The sequence below is a fragment of the Helicoverpa armigera genome, chromosome 5, assembly GCF_030705265.1.
Source record: "Helicoverpa armigera isolate CAAS_96S chromosome 5, ASM3070526v1, whole genome shotgun sequence".
NCBI lineage: Eukaryota > Metazoa > Arthropoda > Insecta > Lepidoptera > Noctuidae > Helicoverpa > Helicoverpa armigera.
The window spans coordinates 5371453-5398770 of NC_087124.1; the positions used below are offsets into that span (position 1 = coordinate 5371453).

Below are 27318 nucleotides of genomic sequence, written 5' to 3' on the forward strand. Positions count from 1 at the left end.
ATTATTTTACGAGCGTGATCAAACAACTGTTTGTTTTGTGCCGTGTTTACGATGTTTGCACGGCAGTTGTAATCGCTACCGACAACAATAAACGACGCCACGAACATGCGACACACATATACACATGCTGGAACTAAATCAATTAATATAGCAATCGTCAATTTTTGTTTTGCTACCGTGGATGCTTACCGGGACGTACCGAATGACTCGACTCCGCTATATTCATTGACCGCTAGCTCGCCAATGAACCTAGTGGAGTTCGGTACCGGTTTGTTCCTGAGTAAGACCCCGTCTGAAGAGGCGCCCCAGGACGTGTTTTCTACTTCGGGGTACGTGACGTCACGTTCCGCTGCAAGTCTCGATGTGCCCGATTGTAATGTGTTGCCTTTGACGAACTATAGACCACAGCGCCATATGTTCTAGCCACATGCTATGCTAACCTTAATATTTTGACTTTGTTTTTGTTCTTGCGTCGCGTCGTTTTATCCGTGATTAATAAGTTCTAGCTTTATGTTAAAAACATAATAAAAATAAATAAATTGACTCTATTGATCGCTGCGAATCTATTGTAACCGTAACACATAAATATGTATATTTGTGTTGCGATAACTTATCATTTGTTATTCTCATTGACTTCCAAATAGCTTACTGTACATAAATGTCAATTTATCGTCTCATAGATAACGCGTTTGACAAATGTGTGAAACTTCCCGCAGTAGGCACGTACTAGCTATATGGGATTTAGCTATGAGTCAAAGTATTAAGGCGTTTGTTATGACGCCGTGGTCTCTGTCTGGCCTTTTATTCGTTATCTATCACTCTTCTAGGCATATCCACCGGCATAAATGTATTTGTTTTTTATTTGTATTCTGTCTTGTCAGGCGGTACTTTTCAAGTGTATTTAGTGTAAAACAGCCAACAGATTACTTTTTAGACTATAAATTCGATAAATTAGCACATTGCTAACTTTTATGAAAATATTATTATTAATCGATTGGCTGTTTCATTCTATAATGTCACAATCTGTTGTTCTCTATTAAAGCTAAAGAGCATGATGTATATGTGTTAGGTACTAGCCTTCATTTCCCAGATAGAACCTATAGCGTTATACTCTGTGTCATGTCACCTCATTTCTAGGAATATGATGTTCTAGGTTCACCAACACTCGCATCACTTTCTATTACCGGCACCCTTTCATATGTATTATGTACTGTTTTGGCATGATTAGCTTAAGACGTCTTCCATATAAGACGTGCCTTGCGTGTCTCCAATTTGCTATTGGATTACCCTGAAGTCTCTGGAATAATCTTGAGTTTTGATTTTTGCAGGTGCAGGATATTTTAACTTTTCTTTTTTTCTATCTCTCACCTTAATTAAAGAATGAGGACCATAAATAAGTACCTACAAGTTCTTTTGTATAATTACCGTATCTGTATATTTAACATAAGTGGTGAATAGGTGTAAAACCATCTGACAGCTATATTTGATACAGTGAGGTAGCAACTCTCAAAATACCCTACGTAATTGTGCGTTTGACGTCAGCAGGCAGTGCTTATTCTGCCAAATTAATCAAAACTACATGCCAGTAACAAAAATCTGGAGTCACTTTTTTAATAAGGTTGTATATATAGACGCAGCTCCTTGGGCGGGTTCGGGCGCTCGCACACCAAGTCCACGTCCAGCAGCGGCAGCGCCCCGCCCCCGCGCCTCGACTACCGCAGCATGGTGTCCGTCGATGACATGCCTGATCTCTTCGCCTCTTTTGATAGTATGTACACACTTTTGTTTATTTTTAAATAAGGAATTATAGGGTATTGTATAGCTGTAACTTAATTATAATTAAATTGTAATAGACAGCTGTATTGCTGGGAAGTTTCTTCTTCCCAGCCATAACACTAGGATGTGGTGAAAGGTTTTGGTCCTTTTGTAATTGTTGACGTGAAAAAGTGCTAAAAACTAGCCTAGTTTCAATAAACGTTTCTGACTTTGACTTTGAACTACTTTCCGGGCCCGGATAAAGTACAGCCTAACTCCGTGCTCGAGGATACTGTAGCTTCCCAACAGTGAAATAAATATTTTTTTAAATCGGTTTATAGAAGTGTTATTTTTTTGTAGCCTTTAGCCTTTGGTCCGCAAAAAAATATCAGTTTTTCCTCATTATATTATTAGTAGATACAGGTTTGGTCTGGTTAACAAGTTAACAAGTATGCTAAACTACATATTTTTGTAAAAATAAGTTTTTATAAAACCTCTAGATTGTTCTTCGAAATCAGCCGTCAAATAATTTATAAAAATGACGTAAATACAATATCTCTGAATCTAATCAATTTTAAGTTCAAAAGGAGTTCATTACCTTACATTATAATCTACACAGATCTTTGGTAACATTTATAACGCACTGAAGTAATCATTAGTTCCATATAAATTGATGCCTTATCTAACGTGCAATAAAAGAGTTAATCTCGTGTCAACAATATAAAACCTGATTAACCTTGTGCCCTGAATAACGATAATAACACAAAGAAATTACGTGTCCTACTAATGCTTGAAAAAGGGCGGATATTGGACTTTAGAACATTGTCTGTGAAACAGATCCACTTCCTGCCCTATTGGCAAAACCTGGTACATTCATGTAATAAATGAATACAAAAAAATCCACTAATTTCAAAATACAGGAAGACTACCCAGGAAGTAGCATATGTGTACCGTTTACTCTGAAGACGATATTCATTGAAGATGTTACGTGCAACTTAGGGCAAGTTATCGTTTAACTTCTTTGTTTTTAAAATCCTTCAATTGAAAATACCCTTTTTCCCCCATCAGAGCTAATTCCCCGACCGGCGCGACCCAGCGACGACCCGCCGCTGTACCTGCGCCTACGCATGGGCAAGCCGATCGGCCGACCGCTACCACGCACCACGCCGCTCATGTCTTACGGCCGCAAGCGCATGAAGCCCGAGTATTGGTTCGGAGTACCTAGGAACAGGCAAGTGTTTAGTACATCTAACTCAATATTTTTTTTAGCGATGGCAAAAATCATCCAATGACCCCTCTCCCGCTGTGGGTTAGCAGCAGTGAGGAAGTGTCAGACTTTTACTGACAAAAATTCATCGTGTTCCTTCGTAGACCTTTTATGTACCAGGGCCGCGGTAAGGCTTTCGAACAGTCCCGCATCTCTCTCAATCTCCATTCTAAATAAAATTGTTGCTGTCCGTCGCAAGCGCATGTAGCCCGAGTATAGGTTGGGAGTGTCTAGGAATAGGCAAGTGTGTAATACATCTATAGAATTTTACAATCTCCATTTTAAATTGTTATTGCGTCTATCCCGTAGCCTTGAAATTCTGTCGCCTCTCCAAAATTAAATATGGATAATACCTAGTTAGTGACGTATGGTATAAGAATATTTAAATATATAAGATGGAAACTTTTTGAATTAACAACGCTTCAGCATAAGGTGAAAGTCTAATTTTGGAATACCTGACTTGGTAACCGATGTCCTATTCACATCGCGAAATATATGTAGGTATGTAAATTGCCATAAAAGGTTAAAATATTTTATTGCTCTTAATTTATTTTATCGCTTGACAATGTGCTAAATCACTTAAAAATAACTATGCAAAAATGTTAAATAGGCGCTTGTCACGTGTTTAAGAAAAATAATTATGGAGAATTTCCCTTATTCACGTGTCGAAAGCCTGTTTAACTGTTTTTACCAAACGTGATTAGTTGTATTAATATTAATTGGTAATAATATTCGTAGGGTGGACGACCTGTTTAAGTTCCTGACGCACTGGGTGCCGGACCGGTACGGGCCGCTGGGCGACGTGAGCGCGCACGGCTACGAGCTCATCGACAGCGACACCGAGTGGGATGACGACGATGCTAAGCCTGGACAGAAGGTACGCTTCGTGGCTATAACTCTATAATCAGTCATGGCTAATCACAGGAAATCTCATGTTAATCTAGTGTACAATAAACAGACAAATATTGTCCAAAAATTCACACGTTACGTGTTAAATATGAGGAAAATGAGACTCATCGTCAACTCCAGTCAGAACAAAGGTTGCGCACCTTTTTGTTTGCACTAAAACGCCTCCCATTTAATAATTAATAGGCATTCTATATATCACTCTTTTCATACAAACATTTATCTCGTCTCCTGTCATCACTCATTAAGATAAGAATTTTCCGAGCATATTTATGATGGTTTTGTGTTAATTTCCTATGTGTTAATGACTAATTACTTGTAGGACGAGCGGACCGGCAGCACGGGCGATGTGTCCGACCTGACCCGCGAGTCCTGGGAGGTAAGTCGTCTTAACTCATTCCAACACATTTCTTACTACATTACATTATTTGAACACCGTTTTATTACTAACTAACGCTTTTTATACACCGTTTATCAACGACAATGCATCTCACATCCCACATTACAGTACACATTGAACATGGATGTTTTTATATTACAATGTACCTTTATTCGAATCCTTTTTTGGCACAAATTATATGTAAAGATGTTATTTACATACGAGAAGCCATAACGGCAGTAGCACGAGACAAACAGAACATTTATGATGCTCCTTATAGGTAGACGTAAAATACGTTGTTTGTGAAACGTTCTGATGACGCTGCAGGAACGTGTTAACTGTTACTAATAATAACTTCTGCAGCTGATCACGTAGACAGGCCAAAATGTGTGTGCCTATAAAGATCGATTAGACCTGAAGTGCGATTGCCAAATTACCCTCAGTGAGTTATCATGAATGCTAATTAGTTCCAGTGAAGTAGTATCCTTGCTCAAGGTTCGTTATGCAACAGGTATTTACTTGAGCTATGTTTGCCCGTCACTCTCGCGATAAGACTGGGTGCGCAGTGCGAACTAGCTAACTCACATCTACCTATCAGTCACAGCCCCACATGGCAGATAATGTGAAAAAATGTTTTTGTTTTTATTGTTTTATCTAATTCTTTATATGGCCGTTGAGCTGGCGGTAATATATTTATGTTGGCATCGTTATTTACTCAAGTCTGCACAATTTTAGATAAAGACTGCATTTAGATTAACTTATCAATAACATGAAATTGACACAGACATTCTTACATGTTTAATTAACATCAATTAATATTATGTAGTTGTGGGTATTAGACACTTAAGACAAGATGACACTGGCATACGTTACAAGGTTACAACATACATATAAGCACTAATATTGACAATGCGCGTAGCTGCTGAAGGCGCCGTACGTGAAAATATATTCGATAATGAAGAGCCAGGCCGAGGCGCTGGGCGACTCGCTCGGCGAGGAGCCGCGCCAGGAGGTACCTCCGCCAGGGCTGAACATGACCACGTCATACCTTCACTTCAATTTATTGTCACCTGCCATATCAAAAATCCGAGAAGTTCCGAGTAAAATGTACAAAAAGTACATCCATAAATCCGTAGAATATTTGTGAGTCATCGTCAACCTTGTTTATTGTCCCAGTATTGGATAAAAGAATCCATTCATACACGTAAGTCAATAGTAAATAATTGGTATCGATAACGGTATACCATATAAGTTCTATATTTAGGAAACTGCTAGAGTAAATATCCTAATTTACCTCCATTGTGCGCGTAAGAGCGTGAGCCTTGACCCGCCATGATTAGCTTGTTCGAGAACTATGCATTCGTTACATCATCCACGTCTCTCGGTATTTTAGGCAAGTGACATTTATTTTAAAGTCCGCATACATACGTACGAAGTCATGTTCAGCCTATGTAAATACCTCGTAGTGCGATTGTCAAGCACTTGTTAGTGAAATGTTAAGCACTGCCCTTAGATTGCATCCAATACTCTTAGCAACCAATGTCCAGAATGATTTTACTATGCGATCTGTCCTAGGCTAGATATATGTTAGTATGCACATTAGCTCGTAGCTGTGTACGTTCTCATTTGTCTACTGTTTAGGGTAATGCACTTTATGTTTAAGGCTTAACTGTTTTATTCTACAATAACTTTCGACTCATTATTACTAAGGTTTATGCAAGAAAAAATCTGCTAGTAAAGATTAATAGAATTGCTGGATCTGTCTAGAGTAGACCTACGATTTATTAACATTGAACATGAAATGGCAAGCGCATGAAAATTGGCATGTTACTAAAACTGAAAAGGATTTAGAATGTACATATGTTCAGACTCTATGAATATGTAAGATTAGCTGTTACATAACATGTGTAATGGTGTTAGCAGAACATGCAGGTTATGGTTACGTTACAATGGACGCTGAACAATGGCCGTCCAACTGGACGCTGTGTAATCTTCCTTCACTAGTCCATTCACTATTCATGTAGCATTTCGAAAAATTGTAGCTCATTAGTTGTGTCCGACCTGCCCATCAAATTACACTATTCTATTTTCCTAGTATTTAATTAAATCAAGCCATTGTTTTAGGCGTTCTTGCTGTTCTTTGAAATTATGAACAATAATATCTCAACGGATAACATCATATTTATCTACGTCAGTTGTCATTGTATTCAGGTATTGAAAAATAATGCTTAGTAAACAACAGAATGTATGGAATGTGTTTACTTGCAATTTTCTTGTCTTATAGAAAAAATGCGTACTAGAACCGATCTAGTAGAACGGCTCATTAGCATTGTAGTGCGTCAAGCGGCGGTCGCCGGTCGGCCGGCGTGGCATATCGTCGACGCGAATGTCCGCCGCACTACAAACTGCGTGCTAAGCAGCGCCTGGCCCTCTTACATTATTCATAACCGGCATACAGCTTCATACATATATAATTAGATATTGTGTCGAGATGATACCTACTGACACTATTTCCAATGAATTTACAATACATCTGACGATTGTTATTCACTATGGTTGGCCACGATAGATTTGACTTGATCAAACGGGCAAAACAATTTTTTGCACTATGAGGATGAATTAAAAATATTTTCAGCTAATAAAAAAGCAAGAAGTGCAGGGAAAAAAAGTTTAGACAACAGGCTTTGCAATCGTCCAAAAATTAAAATACTCCATGGTGTAATTGTCAGGTAGCAGTCATTACATTTTTGACAATTATTTTCAAAATATCAGTGAATTTTCAAGAAGAATTACAAAACACAATGGAGCTAAATGTAAGCTTGCTGAGATATAATTCTTGCAAAACTTTACATTAAATAAACCCCAAAAATGTAGCTTGCTTCTAAATATCTACAAATTATCATAATGTCCCGCTTACGATCTGCACAGTTATAAAAACTTGACGATGTGATGGAATTTTTTGAGATTTCTGTGAATATAATTAAAAAATAATTATTGTATTAAATATTGGAATTGCAAATGTGTCATAAATGCTAAATGGAATATTTTGAAATCAATGTAAAAAACTTTTTTACAAAAAAATTAAACCGACTTCCCAAAACACTAAAAAGCAAAAAAAAAACTATTTTTAGGTGCATCGGCCTAGAATTCGGTGTCTAATGGATGTTACTAAGTTAATTTTGCCACCGACTTCTAGGCCGATGCACCTAAAAATAGTTTTTTTGCTTTTTAGTGTTTTGGGAAGTCGGTTTAATTTTTTTGTAAAAAAGTTTTTTATTTAAAGCTTTTCAGTGATACGTATAGTTGTCACTATCCATACAAGTGGGAAGTTCTCATCAATACAAAGAATATAAGTCCAAATACGAGGTATTTTACATATTCAGTTGTCGAGTTCCCTCGACTTTCTCTGGTCTCCATCATCAGGTCAGCTTCAAACCTTCAATGTTGCAAAGGTCTTGTCAATACAAATAATTTAAGCCCAAACACGAGGTAGTTTACATATTCAGTTGTCGAGTTCCCTCGACCCTCTCTGGTTTCCATCATCAGATCAGCTCCAAATCTTCACTGTTGAATAGTGCTTTTAGGCGTACACCTGAGTATCAAGTTTTTACCCTATTTATGCCTACAACTTTCGAAGGTTACCCTCGATTTCTCAGGGTTTCCATCATCAGATCCTGACCTGATGACTATGGGACCAACTGGCAGCTATTCCGAGTCGAACAAAAAAAGAATCACGTAAATCGGTCCATAAACCTCGGAGTAATCGATGTACATACATAGAAAAAAAAAAAAAACATACCGGCCGAATTGATAACCTCCTCCTTTTTGGGAAGTCGGTTAAAAATAGGCAGTTACGCTATCACTCTTAATGAGTAAATAATGAGTCTGGTCCGGGTGTTGTGAGGTCCGAGCCAAGTTTACGAGAACAACAAGAAGGGCGTAAATGATAACAAATGCAAGGTTACGCAGGACCTTTATAATATTCTACATTCATTAACTATTTACAGTTGCCTTCAAAATCGTGTAAAATAATCGAATTAAAATTTAACCTTTTGAGGTTGATAGTAGCTGCGTAACACAGTACGAACGAGATTATCCAATTGTGTTCAGCGCTGTCCTCGTGATGGATAACTGCAGGGATATTCCACAAACGCACATAAAGACTCAATTGAAACTAACCAATTACTTAATGCTGAACAACCGGAACGTTATTAACCCATTTTGTTAGGAATCCTCAACAATTTGCAGATTGTTACGATACATCACATTGTACACAAAAATATTAACGAAGAGCATGTGCGCTTATTTTGATCGCGTGTGTAATGGCACTAAACAGACAATTTAATTCGACGTTAGCCGTTCCGTATTGTACTGAAATTGTAACACATCAGATCTGTTTTGACAGACGTTTCCTCACGTATTAAGTTCAATTCAGCCTTCCAATCTTGCCAAAGAACTGCACTACATAGAAACTTAGCTATCCTCCTCTTTCTAATGTCCTATTTTATTTCTATGTCTTCTGTCCTTAATATTAAGCGTAAATTGCTTAATATCGACATGGTTTAATGTCTAAATCAATCATACTGGTTTTGAAAAAGTTCATAAGAGTAAGCAGGCGCGTAATCGCTGCACCATCTCAAAATTTCGCGCTATCATCAATACATTTGATGATGCACGTCACAGCATAGAAGCATAGCCTTAACTTTCATATTGGAAGAAACTTATGAAATGACCCGAGATAAGTTAGTCACTTTCACTTTGCTGAATATTCAAGCAATTTGATTTATTTTCAAAAATCTTTTCTTCTACGAATGAATGTTGCAGACAGAGGCTTTGTTAGACTTCTTATTATTTTGTCAGGTGTGTTATACAAAAGAAAAAGTGCAACGGTGGATTAAATGACAGGCTTTCTATAGAATTGCAGTTAATAGTTTCGCGTGTAATACGTAATGAATACGCGTATTTGTATTGTGAAGTGTGTCAATATTTTGATCAGCTCAGGGTTAGTGCGTATCGGCTCTGTGCTACCAAAATATTATTTAATTCGGTTCATGATCTTACTTTATCTTCGTCTCCAATCAAGTTTTTGGGGCACTATTTTAGCTCGAAGACAAAAGTTAATTGGCTGGTGTATATTGCAAATATTTGACTCAATTGGAACCGGAAAAATATTCCCAAATCTGGTCTAGACTGGTGTCGGATTAAATTAAAGCCTGGCCAACTAAAAACAAGTTTCATTTTAAACAGCAAATAATGTTTTTTTTCAAAATGTTTATCTACTTAATAATGAATAAACGCAGCAAGCAAATGCATAATGTAAACGAAGCGATGTCACATGCCATGAGATTACTCTTAATATAGCTGGGTGGTATCGATTTCACTAAATATGAAAAGTCATAAAGTTAATAGAAGTGTCACCCCCAGTTATATCACACAATATGTTTTATGGTGCGTTTATTAATTTGCATGTTACGTTGTGTGCGTTGTGTGAGACATTTCAATTAAAGCCATCGCCGAGCGTCGCCGTCGTAATCGCCGCGTTTAGCCGAGATGTTAATCGCGACTAATTGTAACATCGTTGTTAGCTCGGCGTGCATAAATGTCTGGAGATTTATTAAGCTCTTGAGATATTCTATAACGATAGAGCACAGCGAGCGGCTGCTTGTCCACACAGCACACTGCACTTCTTTCGCGTGCTAAGACAATAATAACTTGCAGTGCAAGGCTGGCTGCATACATCTGCACACTCGACACAATATACGCGGTGCCAAGCCAGGCCACAATGTGAGCGAACCTTGCATCCATTAACTGGTTTAAAATTAAATACATTGTGAATGCTTTACCACTGACAATTCAGTTAATATTTTTGTTTGTTTTAACGTGTGTCCTGCGACCAAGATCACTGTCAACTTTTGCACATAAGACCTTCCAAAGTAACAGGTAGGTAATGAATATAATTAATGAATTATTGAATATAGCATTACTGTATATTTTTGAATATATCTCTCTTTGTAATTGCTATTTTTGTCTAATTTAAACGTTGTTCAGATTCCGAAGTATCGTATTCAGCTTCAGTGCACAATTTGTATTTGAATATAAAGATACTAACTCCACTAATAAGTTTGTTGGAAGTTGTTGAATAGTTACTCGGGCTACGGTAGAGTAACCTTCAAGCGTGGTTCGAGCAGACATGAAGCATTGACATTACTCCCACAAGGTTAACTCTCCTGAAAGAGTTGATTCATTGCGACTTACTATTGGCGTTAATTATAGTCAGAGTGTTATACATATAATTATGAGTTATATCCCAATTTAATGGTTATCGAGTAACTAACAAACACTATTAATTACATCATTGTTCAATAGAGTAAGGTAAAGGAGTAATAGTGTTATAACGCGTCGCGTTTTGCCCAGATTCCAATCCCCGAGTAGGCTCGTTAGCGTCGTAAACAAATGTCAGTGGTGTGGTTTTCAGTAAACAGTTAATGGGCTGGATATAATTGTTTCCGCACGTATGGTGTTGGTGGCGGGCTCACAGCGGCGCATACACGTCGCGGGCTCGGCAGCGGGGTCGGCAGCGGCCGCGTGTTGTGCTCCTTTCTTTTAGCCGCTAGTTTCCAAGCGACGTCGCTTCGTCGTGCTCGCCTCGCGCTCCGCACTCGGATATATATTTTAATCCAAGCATTAATTACGGCGTGAGCTCGGCCGGCCGTCCACTGCACGTTCGTAGTTTCCGCGACTTGTACACGCTCATTGTGTCCGGCTGGCACGTACAAACGAACACAAACCACTTTTGTTTATAAGCAGACGCTCGCGACGCTGGTGTTCACTGTTTAGTTATGAAACCTTGTAATCGCGTGGGTGATTTCTAAATTAAGCGCTGGCAATTGTGATGTGGACGACGTGTTTTTTGTGGTGCATCGTTTGTGAGCGTACATACTTGAGCGTTCCTGCGCTCTCGCCTTTGTTTAGTCGGTAAAAACGTGTGTACTCGATGCAGACAGTTAAATGGATAGAGATGGTGCGGCTCGGCCCAACTGCCACCGAAAGGCCTTCCACTTTCGACGGCGAAAAGGTGAGCAGTATACCGTTAGCTTTACCTGCGCATGCACGACCGATCCTAGCTGATGGTTAAATTGTCAACACGATTGTATGCCGACTCATTCACTTTGAGGCGGGATTACGTCAACAACAAATACTAATGAAAGAACAAGTTTTAAAAGAGGTACAATTATTTCACACCACTGTGTATGCACAACAATATGAAGATATTGGCTTTTCCGGCTCTAAAACTTTTTGATATATGTTCAATATGTGGACAAATATATGCTATATTATTAGTAATTCAATATTGATAATTATTATGACATAATAGTCTTATCTGTAAAGTTCAAATGGATCGTATACTACAGAAACTAAGATAAGTGATTCATTATCATCATCAGGCGTTCTTAAGATTCCACTCTCTATTCACTCCTTGGTGACCTTTCCATTTGTGGTAAAACAAGTTATTGATTAAAATTATCATAACATTATTTGGTTCAAGAGAAAAAAGCTTCTATAAACTCGTTCCTTACTATTTCATGTCAAGAAAGCATCTCAAAAATTTATTAAAAGTTTACCGAATTGAATATATGTTCTAATATTTAAGCAAGGTCTTAAAATGGGCTTGGATGAAAACACGTTTGTTCAGTTTTTTATTTAGGTACATATTCTTAAGTAAAAAATCTACTCATGGCTGATTGGCTGTGAGGTCTGACCGAGCTAAATAGATACTTACTAGTTTATTGTACAAAAAGTATAATATTTGTTCAAAACCTTTCTGGGTATGTAATATACTTGTGATTCCGGTCGTGACACAAAATTACGAAATTATTGAGCGTAGGCAGAGTTAGCCACGTGTTTTTCTCGCCAATGTTTATGTTCCGATAAGATTGTTAAGAAAATGGTTCGATTAGTTTTTAATAGTTTGCTAGCCGGCGATAGACGATAATCCAGCCTATTGTTGCGGTGACGTATTATAACTTAAATACATTGGCTTTATCATATCTATTGCATGTAGGGAGAATTAGCTGAAGTTTGCCAACGTCTTGATATACAGCATCAGTTTTTTTGCACATAGATTATAGAGAACACTCCTAGATGCACCAGGTTGACAGCAATTAGCAACCAATTCTTCTATAAATAGAGAGAGAGAGGCGAGCAGCTACCGTGTGTCCAATCGCAAGGTCTAAGAACTATTTATTTATTCTTACTGTAATGTATGTGCCTAAGGGTCAGGCAGATCATGAAACACCATGTATAGAAGCCGATGGCGCATTGTTTTTCATAATATTGTATATCCATGAGGCTTACTTATTGTTAGTCGGTAAAGTCATCGCAATGTCGACGCCTTGTCCGAAATCGTTGGTGCGTTTATAAGTAGGCGCGAAGCGCAACGTGGAATCAATCTTGAATTAAAATTTTCCGTTAACTTGCGACATTCATAGAACATTAATGAATATCATTTACATAATTTATAGAATAGTTCTCGACCAATTTAGAACTACTTATATGGAAACATACCCACGAAAAAATTCCAGTGTAAACAAGAAAACAAATTAATTTAAAAAAAATACTCGCAGTTACTAATTGACGAAGGAATGAACCTATTAAGTAATAAATAATTTATAGCGAAAATGTCGGAAATGATTATCTTATCTTAATAGCTATATTGTATGTACTAGGTTGCGGTCCAAAATGTAAGATACTGCGCTCACTTATTAGGATTTATAAGCTTGTAAAACACGCCTTTCCTTTGAATTCATCTCTCATCTAGTAAAGATATAAAATAATTACTTTCTGAAAGAAAATGTTTTTTTCTATTGTTTTAATAATTTCATACACAGCGTTTTATTTCTAATGTTATGCAATTTCCATTTGAATCAACTATAAGAATTTTAGTATGTCTAAAATTAACTGCACGTTAATAGGTATTATACTTATACATCAGTGATAACACATTTTAATCGAAATTGTATTTTTTATCGAGGTGAGTTATAAATAGGCAGACAGGGCTTTCCACTCACATTACCTAAGTGATACGCATACAGTAAAATCTAAAATACATAATTTTAACCTACTTGATGTAGTTCTTTATAACAGGAAAATTATTACCTGTTGACATGTCTGCCTACGTAATAATATTACTCATTCCAAGTCAATTACAATTCTATAACTTAGGTACACAATACAAATAACATGTGATTTACATAGTGCATTTTTATCCAAATCTTGACATTACTCCGCATTGGACCAGTTACTGAAAATGGTTTGTAAACCATCCAAAAAAGGAGGATGTTTTCAATTTGTTTGTGGCAATGTTTTTCTGTAGAAATCCAATACGGAAGGATATATAAAAAAAACTTAAATTGCTTAGGAAATCCTGACATTTGTTGTACTTTTTTTACACTCTCAGTGGCAAATTAGGATAACTCATAATTGGGGGATGAAAGGGAAGGTCTAGCTGATCTCCTTTTTTTAACGCGCTATCATTAATCCTTTTTATTACCTATCGCAGTGCATGAGTTAACATTAAATATAGGTTCCTATGTTATTTTTCTTGCAAGACTTACAATTTTTTCAAAACTCGTAATAGTAGTGTTTGAAAATAATTTCAGGGGGAACTCATTGGCAAGCATATTGTGAATTACTCTTGCCTACTACTTTCTCAAAATAAAAACGGTAAATAGACACTTACACGTGCGTGCACGCTCATGTACCTACTCCGATTTCCCACAATTTCCCATATACTTTCCTGTTCGCAGTTGTAATTCATTACGTACATATCTACGTAGGTTTGTCATATTCTAACACTGGTCATACAGGTTGGAATCTCTTAGCCAGATCCGTCTGTGAAAAATGTATGGTAATGGTGGTGACACCCTGACTGAGGTAATCGTATTATCAGTGGCAATTTATTACCGATTAGCTGCTATAGTAAATAATTCGTAATCCTAGGTATAATCCAGAGATAGTTGTGTACCACATTGATGGTTAATGTATTAAGATAAAGGCGATAAAATGAGATTAACGCGACATTTCTTTTTGAACAAGGTGCCGACGGAAAACAGTGTAATCAACGCCGCGAATGCAATCGCTCGCAGTAGGTGCACGTCCCGGAACATGACATTTTTTGGAGTAGTGGTGAATAAATAATAATCATAGTGAAAAAAACCGTCACCATGTCTCCCGTAGGTATACAGCCTTAGGCTGGTTTCTTCTTGCTTTAAAAAAGCATTCTCAAGAAGCTTCTGAACTCCTTACCCATTGCCTGGTCAACATTCATTCCGACACGTGAAGGCCACCAGTGTTGCAACTAATCGACAATTAAAAGATCAAAATGTTTCGGCTCTTACGACGACTCGCGGCCGTAATCGCAGACAAGGTGCGGAAGATCGAAATGATTGTGTTTAATGCAAGCGTTAAAAGAAGGGGGACCATACACTCAGTATGCGATCGGGGCACTCTAGGACACGCCGCTCGGAGGCGGGGGACCATACACTCCATATGCGAGGTGAGGTGAACATAGCAATACAAACAAAAAATAACAAAAAAACTTATACATTATTCCAAGTTCACTGGCAATTTTGTTGTTCACGGTATTTTAAATTTGCATTAAATAATTAAGTAGGTATAGCGCACACTCGAGAACAGTCTAATTATGACATACAGTATAATGATTTGACTTGTGTTGGCCAATTAACATTGTTGAACTCGTTTTAAGCAATATGTTGAGCTTACTAAACACTTGCACTGGTTGTCAGACGCGCGAAACACTAGAGCTAGCTAATTAATATAAGCAAAATCATTTTATATTCAGAATGCCTGTTAATTTGGTATTTAAGTTTAACTATTAGCTAATTGTGATCTTTAGCATTTCCAAGTTTAATTTATGTCGGGACCCGGTAGGTATTTGTCTTTTATGAATTGAAATCCCTGTTCAATAAATTATTTATTGATTCAAGTCTGATACATATTAGAAGACCTCTATTTTGCATATGATTATTCTTATTCGAATACTATCCTATACACGCCTTCTAGCTAGATCTCTATCACAAAAGTAGCATTAGCAGGATTTACACTTATTGAAATATGAATATGTCAGCAAAAAATATGTGTACCTAAGTATGTAAATGTTATTAAGAAACTTTTGAACACTTTAGTGTTGTTGTGTATTTGTAATTAGCTAAGTAGTGCGCACGACTCGCACTGTTCACTGTGAATGTTGAATGTGAACTGTAGATCGGGAATGCATCACCCCCTAGTGCATCTTGTCGACTCTGTCATAGACATTATCAGTGCTGCCATTTTACTAACCATTATTTTAGCTATTTTGTGGAATAAAATCACGAATATATTAACACAAATAAAAAACGTGCACATTTACATTTATAATTTTCTGTTAGACAATTAATATTGCACGTCAAAAGTGGCAACACTGTACCTAATTCACTTCAATTATCATTGCAATATTTTTTAACTAGAATCTTTTTTCAATTCAATTCAAGCATGAGTCGTTACAATTTCCAAAATACTTGTCAAAGTCATGCCTGATAATATAGTAGGATCATAAATTATCAATCATTTGATTCAGCAGTCATGAGCCCTCACAGATAACTTTTAATTAAAGCAGTAATGAGGTAATCAATTTCTTATTTCACTATTGCATAACAAAATGTCATATCTTGCACTTTTTGAATTATGTGCTTATGCGACTTTTAAGTACCACATTTCCCATAAATGATTAGTACTGCTGAAGCCATCTGTGGGGGCTACCATTTGTTTCATGTTTGTTCGATTTGAGATCTGATTAGCGCGTGCCGTGAGTACTGCATATAACGAACAGTGCGTTGTGTAGGTGCTGTCGATGAGCGATGAGCTGCGCCGGGCTCTGTACTCGTCGGGCGCCTCCATCGACATGGAGTTCTCGCCGCCCGACCTCATCGGCACCTCCGAGGTATTCACCATGGAGCACAGGTAAGCCTCAACGTATTATTTACTTCAAATATACTGATATTATAAAGCTGGAGTTTGTTACTTTGCTTGAATTTGCTAATCGCAGGACCTGCTAGTCCAATAAGGCTGCCTGCCCGAGGCAGACTTACACTATTGCTATCAGTGTGTTCTATTTTCTCCTATAAAAAAATCGGTCACCGATTATCGGATATGGGCAGCGTAAGAAGTATTTCTCCAGCCGCGCTCGCTACAGGCACGGCGCGGTACGAACCGTAACAATTCTGTCGTAAGAACTGAAATATTGTCCGCCTACAGAACAATCATTGTTTCATTTCATCGATATCGGTTAATAGGTTCACGTAAAAGTGACGACGTTAACTTTTTTTGTTATGCAATAACAATAGTTTCACCATAATTAAAAAAGTTGACCACGATAACAGAATTAGGGTTGCCAACTACCTTTTTACAAGAAAAAGACAGCCTTTATCAACCTTCAGGTGTACATTACAAAGTCCAAATATCTACAGTCATGTATGTCTGGTTATGTCTGTGTACTTTATTTTTTGTTCTACAATATAATCTAGTGTAATACAGATTTGAAAAGTATATTTGGCAACCCTAACGATATCTAGTAGGTCTCTAACTTCATTAAGGAACTAGTTATGAAGCATAACCTGTATATTTCAGAGAGAAGCTGTGCTCGGTGCTGCCGGCGCGCGCGCAGGGCTACATGTGGTCGCTGGCGTTCAGCACGAGCCAGCACGGCTTTTCGCTGGCCTCCATGTACCGCAAGATGCAGCGCGTCGACAGCCCCGTGCTGCTCGTCATACAGGACACTGACAACAATGTAAGTTATACAGAAACAGGAAACAAATTGCCTAATAGAGATACACATATGCCTAGTCTTTTCCCACCTATGTTGGGGGTCGGCTTCCAGTCGAACTGGATGCAACTCAGTACCAGAGTTTCACATGGAGCGACAGCCTATCTGATCAACCCAGTTACAAGGGCAACCCTATATCCCTCGGTGAGGGTGATTGTCACAATTTTTGGCTTCTGACTAAACGTAACGACTACCAAAGATGTTTAAATATTCACGGACCGACCACGCCATGCTTTGCTTAACCTTATGGTCGATCTGCGCGACTTTGAATTAGCTACAAGCTCATAAAAAACATTGTAAGTATATCATCCCACATAAAAAAAAAACTGACGTTTATGTTGTTGATATACTTGGGCCATAATGGCCTTTAAAGGGCTAACTTCGTCTATTGTGATGTTGTGTTCCACGCAAAAACGATGCTTGCCTATGCCACTTTCGGATAATATACTTTCAGTTTCCAAAAGTTCCTGCCTTATGTCACATAACAAAATAGCTCCGTAGTAGCCTAGTTAAGAACCGGATAGATTTGAATTTACAATGTATAAGCATTTTGTCACGATTTCGATAGGATTGGATCTGATTATGCAGTTTCACTAATGCAAGATATTAATATTTTAGAATTGATAAGCTGTTTGCCAACGCCCCTCGGGTTAGTTACCAAATCTAGACCGATTAATGCAGCTTAAAATAGATTTATTATTACGAAATGTTTGTAGTAAACTATTTTAAGTGTTTACAGACACAGTTGATACAAATTACAATTGCTTACTTTGTTATTATCGTGACGAGAATATATTAACACAAGTTCAAGAGGTCGCGTTTGCTCATGCCGATAATATTTATCCTTGCGTTTTTATAAATAAACACAAGAAAACCTTGATTCATTGTGATTGTTACTTTTCGAATGTTTTCCTCTCAATTTTATCGATAAGAGCGATAAAGAGGACTGGCTATCACATCACTATCATGCAGAATAATATGAAAAAACTTGTGAACTTTATATCAATTTAAAGCGAGTTCTGGTGGGTGGTCGATTTGCGCACCTTGTAGATACGTGTTTAATTGTAATCCTTGAAAGATCATGCGCACATTGAGCGCTGTATACATCCTTACTTCCTTACTAATATTATAAATCGGAAAGTGAGTTTGTTTGTTTGTTTGTTTGTTCCGCTTTCACGCCGTAACTACTGAACTGATTGCTTTGAAATTTTGCAGACGTAAAGTTAGAAGTCCGGATTAAATAATAGGGTACTTTTTATCCCGAAAAAAATAGATATTCCCGAGGGAAAACAAAAATATTGTTTACTTGATGGATGGATTGTAGATGGCGCTGTGTGTCGTTTAAAACAAGGTAATATATTGCAAACGAATATAAACATGTACATTTAGAAGCTAAATGATACGATAATGGGGTGCCTTCTCATAAATTAAAACTAAAAGTAGGTGTTCCGGTGATGCTCATGCGTAATCTCGATGCCCCTAGACTGTGTCATGGTACCAGGCTGCGTGTCACTCAGCTTGGGCGGAACATTATTACAGCCACTATTTTAACTGGCGCAGCAAAGGGTGAAAGTGTACTCATTCCTCGGATTCCGATTATTGCAACAGACCTCCCATTTGAATTTAAAAGACTACAATTTCCTATAAGGGTTTCATTTGCAATGACCATTAATAAAGCACATGGCCAAACTCTAAGGGTTGCTGGAGTACACTTAGAAAAACATTGTTTTTCGCATGGTCAGCTCTATGTAGCGTGTTCCCGGCCCAAAATCTGCATGTTTTTGCTCCACAAGGGAAAACGTATAATATAGTGTACCATTCAGTTTTGGTTTAACAACTAATCGTATCCAGCGTTACATCGCGCTTCTTAGATTTTTCTGTGGGAATGAGAAGTTTTCTTATAGTTGTGATTTATACCGCAATATAACCGAATTCCACGCGGGCGAAGCCGCGGGCGGAAAGCTAGTGTAAAATAAATAAACAAATTGTTTTTGTAATGTGTAGGTATTCGGCGCTCTGACATCGTGCGCGCTGCACCCGTCGGAGCACTTCTACGGCACGGGCGAGTCGCTGCTGTTCTCGTTCCAGTGCAGCGGCGAGGAGGCGCGCCGCCAGTCGCAGGCCAACATCGACGCGCCCAAGGATCACGACAAGGACGACAACAAGGAACAAAAAGATGGTCAGTCCCAATTTACTATTTATGTTAATGGTTTTAGTACCAAATCGCTTCACATTAGCATAATTTATGATTGTCAGCTAAAATTTGATTTCAATTGCAGAACCACCAGCACCGGTGAAAACCAAATTCAAGTACTGGGGCTGGACCGGAGACAACATGTATTTCATTCGCGGCAGCAACGATAACATATCCATCGGCGCCGGAGAGTGAGTATCAATCAAAACTAGATGACTAACTGCGAGTACCTTTCAGGCGACGAGTGTCATGCGCATACTAACTGTTCCGTGGTGTTGCAGCGGCAAGTTCGGGCTGTGGCTGGACGGCGACCTGTACCTGGGCCGCACGCAGCGCTGCAAGACGTACGGCAACGAGCCGCTGACCACGCGCGAGGACTTCATCGTCAAGATCATGGAGTGCTGGACCTTCATCTGAGCGCCGCCGCCGCCCGCCGGACTCGCCGCACGCGCCGCACACAGCGCTCCACTACTCTACTTTCAAATCAAAAATAAGCTTTAGATTATCTTATGAAATTTGCTACGAAGATTTGACACTTTTACAAGTCAGTCTTTTCGACTTTAGTACCGATGAGTCTGAAAACGATTTTGTACTCGCATTGTGACTCGAAACGTAGCGGCGCGGATCAACATCGATCGGCCGACATGAAGACAATATTATAAACGTCTACGCGCATTTCTAGTCAAATGTACTGAAACCTGACCAATGTTTTCATCCTCTCCGAATTTAGAGGCGTGTTCGGATACGAGTGCCGCCGCTCGCTCTGCTGAGCAAGTGCATTAATCCTAGTCAATTGTCATTTGTATGTAAGTTGAGAGTTACGGAGACGGACCGAGCCGCGCATACAGACGACATTCCTGGTGTTGCGGCACCTCGGCGCTGCGGTCGGCCGCCTGGCGCCACCGCTCGTAAGCCCGAACAGTCCGATAATTATTATGTGTCAATTCATACAATTAATATTGTGCATTGTTGTTAAGGAAATTAAAGCATATTTGTAACTATAAAATCTGTATGTTATGTAGAAGTTTATATATTAACAAATCAATCATTACCTATGTGTTTAGAGGCCGACTTATTGGCGTGTCCAGTACCGAGCAATGTAACACGCATTAATTTTATGAAAGTGATTCCGGTTCCTTGATGACATACGCTTGGAGACAGCTCGCTCTCAGTTGGCAGCGGCGCAAGCTGCACCGATTCTTGCCAGTGACGGAGCTTCGAGCCGCTCGTGTGAAGCCCGCGCAAGGGTCCCCGACACTGTCACTATAAATATTCTATTTATTTATAATTTGTGTAGTAGATTTTGTATGTTATGTTGTCGTGTGTCTGATTGTATTGAGTCATAATATTAAGTTAGTGAGCATAATTATGTTACACTTGTACTGTGATTTGATTATTATGGTTGCATTTTTTCACTTATTGGAGCGTTGTCACTTATCACTGATTTAATAATATTAACATCATAATAATATGCTGATCGGCAGTTTAGTGAATATCTAACATATCTTCATTCATGTCACACATTTATAAGAGTGTCTAAGATAGTCCACGGAGTACGAACACGCAATCAACATAGTTTACAATAAACCATAGATTATGTTCGTGATGTGACGCTTCAGTACAGAGATGAGTAGCCAATATATGAATATTATTAATTAAATAGTAAAAAAAATCTTAAATAGTTATCTTAGAATGCTTGATGAATGTAATCGTCATTGTGCTTAGTAATCGTTAGCATGATGTTACTCAGATCTATCTGGTCGTATAACATTATTTATTTGTCCTATGTAAGCACGCGCGCTAGAGCCGCTGCGCTGCGCAGGCGCATCGCTGCGCTAACTATACTATACCGCTATGGCCAGTATAATGGCATCGTCTTTTTTGTTTCATATGTACTGTATATACGACATATTCCTATGTGAGATTAGAAGAGATATATATTTTTGTGAAAGGCCACGCGAAATAACTTTTGTGTATATCTATGGTAGAAAGTACAAGTACCAAAAAGTATCCCAGCTGTTAAATGAAATATAGAATATAGCGCGTGCGTCTATTCATGCAGAATATTTTGACGTTGTTATTGTTTGTGTACATCAGGAATGTAATAGATGAACTTAGGTTTTAAAATTATATCGGCATAATTATTGTTATAAATTTATAATCATTAGACTTGTTGAGTAGCAGTGAGAATTAAAATATTTATTTATTCTGTTATGGTTTCCAATCTTACGGTTGCTGTAGCTACATTACTTTATCGGTGATGATTTATTATGTAATTCTAAGTTGTTAAAATGTAAATCAAGCCATAATAATTGAGAATATATTCTTTTGAGAAAGATATTGTTTTATTTTTTATCAAAACAAGAATAAACATTTAATTTAAAATGCACTTTCAGTATGGATAGCGTTGCCGTGCGCGGTATCCTGATCCGCCGTCGTCGTATCCTCTATTGTAGTCGTTGTATCCTCTGTTGTAGTCGTTGTAGCCTCTATTGTCCCGGCGGTCGTAGTTCCTGTCTCTGTTGTCGCGTTGGTACGGGTGGTTCCTCCGGTTATTGCGGCGATCATTACGACGACCAGAATTGGGAACCCACCAGGAGTCCACCACTGGAGGCTTAGAGACCACTTCATTAAAAACTTTCATAAAATCTTCATCTTTCTCAGTAAATCTATCCTTCAGTTCTTCCTCGCATTTAGCTAAAAACTCCTTATCTTCAGCTGATAATGTATCAGCCATCTTTAGTTTGATATGCTTCCTGGGTATTCGGTCAAGGAATTAAGAACTGAAAATAATATACAAATAAATAGTTTTTTACTTCTTATTTAGCAACACATTTTTAATAACTAACACTTTTGTAACCAACACAATGCCACACTGCAATTAAGTTTTCACCATATGAAAAATAAATTATATGAAGTGATTGGAATTGAAAACCTTCTTGAGAAGTCTGTTAACTTTGGTTAATATAGGTCTAGATGTGACATCTCATAACACACACCAATATTTTTAATAGTATGAAAGGCCAATGTAGCTAAAACAAATATGGTTATTTAATGTCACACCCAGCCTGATCCTAAACTAAAGCTTAGCAAACAACAAGGACAGACAGAGATGATAATCATAAAATTTTCACCATACACAAAAAGGCCAAGAAATCATTCTTTCAAAATTCATAATAATTTACTATGAAGGGATACTCTTTGGTACTTCTATTAAAAAATTCTTTGATTGTTAAAAAGTACAGTATGCACATATTTTATCTGGGTGCTTGACACGGCTGAAACCGCAGGACGAAAGGAAAAAGAAACATAGTACTGAATACATCACTTGATGATTGACTACAATACTATGTAGAATAATTCAGCCAAATAACAGAAAACAATAAATAGCAGCCCCACAACTCCACTGACATAAACATGACACACCACCCATCCCCCAACTACCTGACTGACCAACTGACTCCCAAAACCAATAATACTGAATATTATATTTACAGTCTTCACTTATAAGATGTGTCAGGATAAGACCATAAAATGTTTTGGGTGGCTCTACCAAATCAGGATTGATGGGTTGAAAGATAAATCCAATATATGCCCCACAATCTGGGCATACGCATGGCTTCCAAACATAACCAGGAAACCAAGACGTACTTTCTTCCCACTGTAATTTGTTTCAAAAAATTATTATCTACATGATGTCATTTACATATGAACACCATGGTTTGAGGTAAAATGTATACTACCTCCCCTTTGGGAATACAGGATGAATATGTGAATGATATCACAGGATAACTGAAAAATACTTCGGTAGTAAACACCTGCACCAAGACTTCTTCTTTGAAAAATAAAGTATCGCTGAACGAATATCTACATTTAGGGCTCGACTTTGAAATTATTGAGCGATTGGAGGCAATATCAGCTCCACAATTGCGACATAGAATATCTCCTGAAATAGCAGATAATAATCTAAAAATCTTGACAAATTTAAAAGTAAGACACTGACTGAATTGTGGTTTATCTACCCATACTTTTTATCCGGCTAACGTCTTGAAGAGCTAACACTGAAGCAATAATAAAAAATAGGTACACAGCACAGGAACGCATTTTAATGTACAAAAATAAGGTGATATACCTTATTTTCAAAGTAACTTTAAAATAGACCCTGAAAGTAGTTTAATAAAGACAATATTCAATTATAAAAATTAAAACATCAAAAAGGTGAAAAAAGCAGACCAAACGTGACAAATCCGTTTGTTCTGTTCTGTCAATGCCATCTGATCTGACATTTGTCAAACCTGGCCATAGTGAAGAAGCCAGTCCTTTTTCTCAACGAAAGGAGTGTTTGTAAATACCTTTTTTATTTTCAGTAAATCGAATATTTCGGGGGTATAATACCCTTTATTACATTGGAATGCCCGGGTAACTGGGTTGTGGAGGATAGTCAGGCAGTCACTCTCTGTAAAACATTGGTACACTGCTGCGTCTGGTTAGATTGGAAGCCAACCCTAAAAAGAAAATGCTAGGCAAGGATAATGATACGTTACCGGTCAAGCCCGATTTCAGAACAAACTAGTTTGGCCTAGGCTAAACTAGGTCTAGTTATCTAGTAGAACAAAAAATGTACTTATAAATATATTTTCCTCAAAGTATCAAAAACAAAATCACGCCTCATACTGCATTTAATATTTTTTATACTATTTTTAAAACTCAGTCACTTCTCTTCTATCCTTTCCGATCACTGACCTCTATAATTACCACTGGACAGGCTGTTGTCAACGTGCTTTTGTGCCCGTTTGATAATGACCATTTTGGCGCTGTTAGACGTAGCGAGTGTTCGTGGTACTAAAATTATTTTACAGTGAACCAATGAACAAACACGTCTCTCACAGCCATTTGAAATTATACGTCAAAATTAGTTCTGTTGACACTCGCTTAGACGATATTGGCGCTTCAAATGGGCACAAAAAAATTGCTGTCAAACGTACGGAACAGCCGGTCCAGTGTGTAAATATAGAGGTCAGTGTTTCCGATCCTTTCCTTCAACATCCAACATCAGTCAGTGTCAGTGTCAGCAACTCACTCAGCAATTCATTCATTCAAGTCAATAATACAAAATCGCTCCAAATTACCGACTTATTTTGTGGATAATTACTGTAAATTACAAATTAAACGACCTTCATAATGTCTGAAAATGTGAACATTGATCTCTCAGGAGAAATTAACGCTACTGTAGAAAAGAAAGGGTTACAAAAGTATGTCAATGATATGGAATTGTAAGTCTAACAACAACAACAAAAATACGCTACGTGGTGTTTTTCATGCTTTGAGAGTTGTTTGTGCTTCAGCATAAACCAATTTTACCCGCTTAACGCATAATTATGATTGGTTTTCAACATTCGCGTAGAAAAGTTAAAGCACAAAAATGAATAGTATTTGTATTAGAGATAGAACAATTACTGATTAGTATGTATATTGATTGTGATTCTCTCCAAGTAAGAATATAACTTAAGTTTGTTAATCTTTTGATGCAGATTACTTCAGACATTATCATTCTCACACACCACATAGTGCATCTTTAAAATCATACTAACAAGACTTCATTTAAATTGCTTCATTATATAAATTAATTGCTTTGTACTTGTCATCGGGATCGTAAAATAGTGTGTTGTTATAAGTTAAATGAGAAATATAACATATACAGACATATGACTACTGAGCTTGTTTGCAACAGGTTGCTACAGCATGTCCGCAGTGGGGCTGGCCCGGCCCTGGTCATGGGAGTACTGGCTACACGCAGACCCTGGACGCAATTTGTGGCTACTGACAACTTTAAGGTTAATTGACAAATTTGATTGCTATGCTTAGTATATTTTTTGGAAGAATTGGATTTAATGCGTCGTCTATGTGAATTCTGTTCTGAACAACACTTTGAGATACTTAAAAATTATACTTTTGTAGGCACCACCATCAATACCTCGGTTATCTCGCCGGTTTTACAGAAATGTGGAGTACTTTCAAGCGAATTACCTGATGGTATTCCTTGGATTGTTTGCATACTGCCTGTAAGTAGTAAAAAACAATTTCTTACTAAACTCAAGGACAAACTCTGTATTAAAAGGTGTTCTACTACTGACTTCAGGATAACTTCACCTCTACTGCTGATTGCTATGGTGGCCAGTTTTTTTGGATATCGAAAACTTACATCAGGTCCAAACACATGGAAGGTGAGAATATTTTATTATACTATGTATTGTGCAAATGAACTGCTAAATGTAATGGTTTAATTTTTGTTTCAGCCAAAAGTAAGTTACATAGCCCATATTCCTTCTTTTTTTTCATGATAAATATCTAATTTACCCTCATATACTATTAAACTTTTGTCTCATATTGGAATTAATTACTATAATCTGTCTTATATAACATAGGACTTTCAGTGTGCCAAAATTTTATTTCTTACGTTAATTCCTCTACAATGACTTTATTAGATTGGTGGCTGGGAGTTGAGTAAAACTCAACAGTATGCAGTAGGTGCAGCATGCTCAATGGCATTGTGTTGGCTCGCCGGGGCTGGAGCTGTACTCTTCTGGGTTTTAGGTAAATTATATTTAAGTACCATTTTTAATTACTTTACATGTCACCTATCTGCTTAAAAATATGAAGTTTTCAAAAATAAGTGCTATTAAGATCTGTCCCATTATTTCACCCTCAATAAAATACTTAATACACATGGATACTTGGTAAGCTGCTTTATACCTGGATCATGAAGCCCAATGCTTTCTTTTTACAATTTTAATGTATCACCATTACTGAATCACCAAACAAACTCTCAAAAATTTGTTACAGGACCCAAACTTGCTTCATCTGGTACTGCCTAGATACCATTTTTAGATTGTATGCTACATACATAGTATACACCAGTATTCTTAAATTGCACATCAGCATATTGAAACGATTTTAAAACAACACTAAAATATGCGGTATTTCAGGAGCCACAGTGACGGTAGTAGCCCTGCACGCCAGCTTCTTCGACGCAGAAGCCCTCCCACAATCCGAGGACCCGGAGCAGTTCCCAATGATAGAGCAGGTGTGACACGGACATCTGCCGCTATTCCTGCCGCCTCCTGGCCGCATCACACAACACCTCAACGAACCTAACTGACTCGAGAAGCCATAATGTTAATGTCTGTTGTGTAATTTGTCGACACAAGATTCTCTCAAAGGGCATTTTGAAATTTCTAGTGTATGATTGCCATTACTATATAAGGGTTATTTATCGCTTCAAACACGAAATTAAATCGTGGGACTGTAGTCTCTCAAGACGCTTTGTTAATAGTCTATCTAAAGAGGGCCAGTTTTATGTAGTACCTAAATATATATTGTTCTATTTTGTGCATCCTTGGCTTCGAGGTGCACATCTTTCTATCTTACGAGAGTTTAGTTGTTTCATTAATTTGATTAGTTGTTTAGATAATTGATGTAAAAATAGTGTTATGATTTCCGTCTAATTTATTCATTCATTTCAAATCATTCATAGTAATATGTAGTTCATGTAATTAATGTTCCTCAATAATCATGTAATTTGTGTGTCTGTAAATATATTCATTTATCTAACATGAATGTAAATAAAATCTAAGTTTCACTTATTGTTTTCTTTACACTTACAAATAATGAAAAGTTCCAACAGACTTGGTATAGGATCTGTCTGCACATTGTCCATAACTATAAATGAAAGTGATATTATTTTAAGATGCTTTACCAATGAAACTGATAAAAGATTTTGTTTTTGCCTAGCAAACTAAACAACTTTAAAAAATATTGAAAAATTATTTCAGTCTTAGGTGGGCCATTAATCCAGGAAGGCTAGCTACTATATATTCGTGTGCAAGAAGTAGTTCCCAAGGAATTCAGTTGAAACACCTGGCAGAAGCTAGTTTTCC

At 37.6% G+C, this 27318-nt stretch overlaps 3 protein-coding genes across 23 annotated transcripts in view; 2 read left to right on the top strand and 1 right to left on the bottom strand.

Moving 5' to 3' along the window:
• The window catches only part of LOC110381278 (TLD domain-containing protein 2), an 80918-nt gene extending 59201 nt beyond the window's left edge, over positions 1-21717 (top strand). For 14 of the 20 annotated variants that reach the window (XM_049842329.2, XM_049842332.2, XM_049842335.2 and 11 more), the window contains 11 exons: positions 237-329; positions 1632-1768; positions 2824-2986; positions 3761-3899; positions 4251-4307; positions 5227-5319; positions 16207-16325; positions 16992-17151; positions 19192-19366; positions 19467-19572; positions 19663-21717. In XM_049842329.2, the coding sequence (XP_049698286.2) occupies positions 237-329; positions 1632-1768; positions 2824-2986; positions 3761-3899; positions 4251-4307; positions 5227-5319; positions 16207-16325; positions 16992-17151; positions 19192-19366; positions 19467-19572; positions 19663-19798 (1378 nt within the window). In that variant the 3' untranslated portion in view covers positions 19799-21717. Of the gene's footprint in view, positions 1-236; positions 330-1631; positions 1769-2823; positions 2987-3760; positions 3900-4250; positions 4308-5226; positions 5320-10480; positions 11383-14229; positions 14863-16206; positions 16326-16991; positions 17152-19191; positions 19367-19466; positions 19573-19662 lie in introns of those variants that run through there. The other 6 variants (XM_049842327.2, XM_021344680.3, XM_049842326.2 and 3 more) reach the window with 5 other exon arrangements.
• Positions 21718-21773: 56 nt separating this feature from the next.
• LOC110384458 (RNA guanine-N7 methyltransferase activating subunit) lies at positions 21774-22118 on the bottom strand. The gene has a single exon (XM_049842337.2). The coding sequence runs from the start codon at positions 22116-22118 to the stop codon at positions 21774-21776; it is 345 nt and encodes a 114-aa protein (XP_049698294.1).
• Positions 22119-24434: 2316 nt separating this feature from the next.
• On the top strand, positions 24435-27020 carry LOC110370376 (prenylated Rab acceptor protein 1). 2 transcript variants are annotated; one of them, XM_021326151.3, is made up of 6 exons: positions 24435-24654; positions 25113-25215; positions 25340-25443; positions 25521-25605; positions 25867-25975; positions 26368-27020. In XM_021326151.3, exons 1-6 carry the CDS (start codon positions 24563-24565, stop codon positions 26469-26471), a joined length of 597 nt encoding a protein of 198 aa, XP_021181826.2. In that variant the 5' UTR covers positions 24435-24562; the 3' UTR covers positions 26472-27020. The 2 variants fall into 2 exon arrangements, with proteins under 2 accessions (XP_021181826.2, XP_021181843.2); XM_021326168.3 differs by having other exon boundaries at positions 24435-24633.
• The last annotated feature ends 298 nt before the right edge of the window (positions 27021-27318 follow it).

Bases quoted from the DNA above. Each gene is read 5' to 3' on its own strand.
- LOC110384458 (XM_049842337.2), bottom strand. From the start codon at position 22,118: ATGGCTGATACATTATCAGCTGAAGATAAGGAGTTTTTAGCTAAATGC.
- LOC110370376 (XM_021326151.3), top strand. From the start codon at position 24,563: ATGTCTGAAAATGTGAACATTGATCTCTCAGGAGAAATTAACGCTACT. The intron at 24,655-25,112 runs GTAAGTCTAACA...TGTTTGCAACAG, and splicing joins TATGTCAATGATATGGAATT to GTTGCTACAGCATGTCCGCA. The intron at 25,444-25,520 runs GTAAGTAGTAAA...TACTGACTTCAG, and splicing joins GGATTGTTTGCATACTGCCT to GATAACTTCACCTCTACTGC.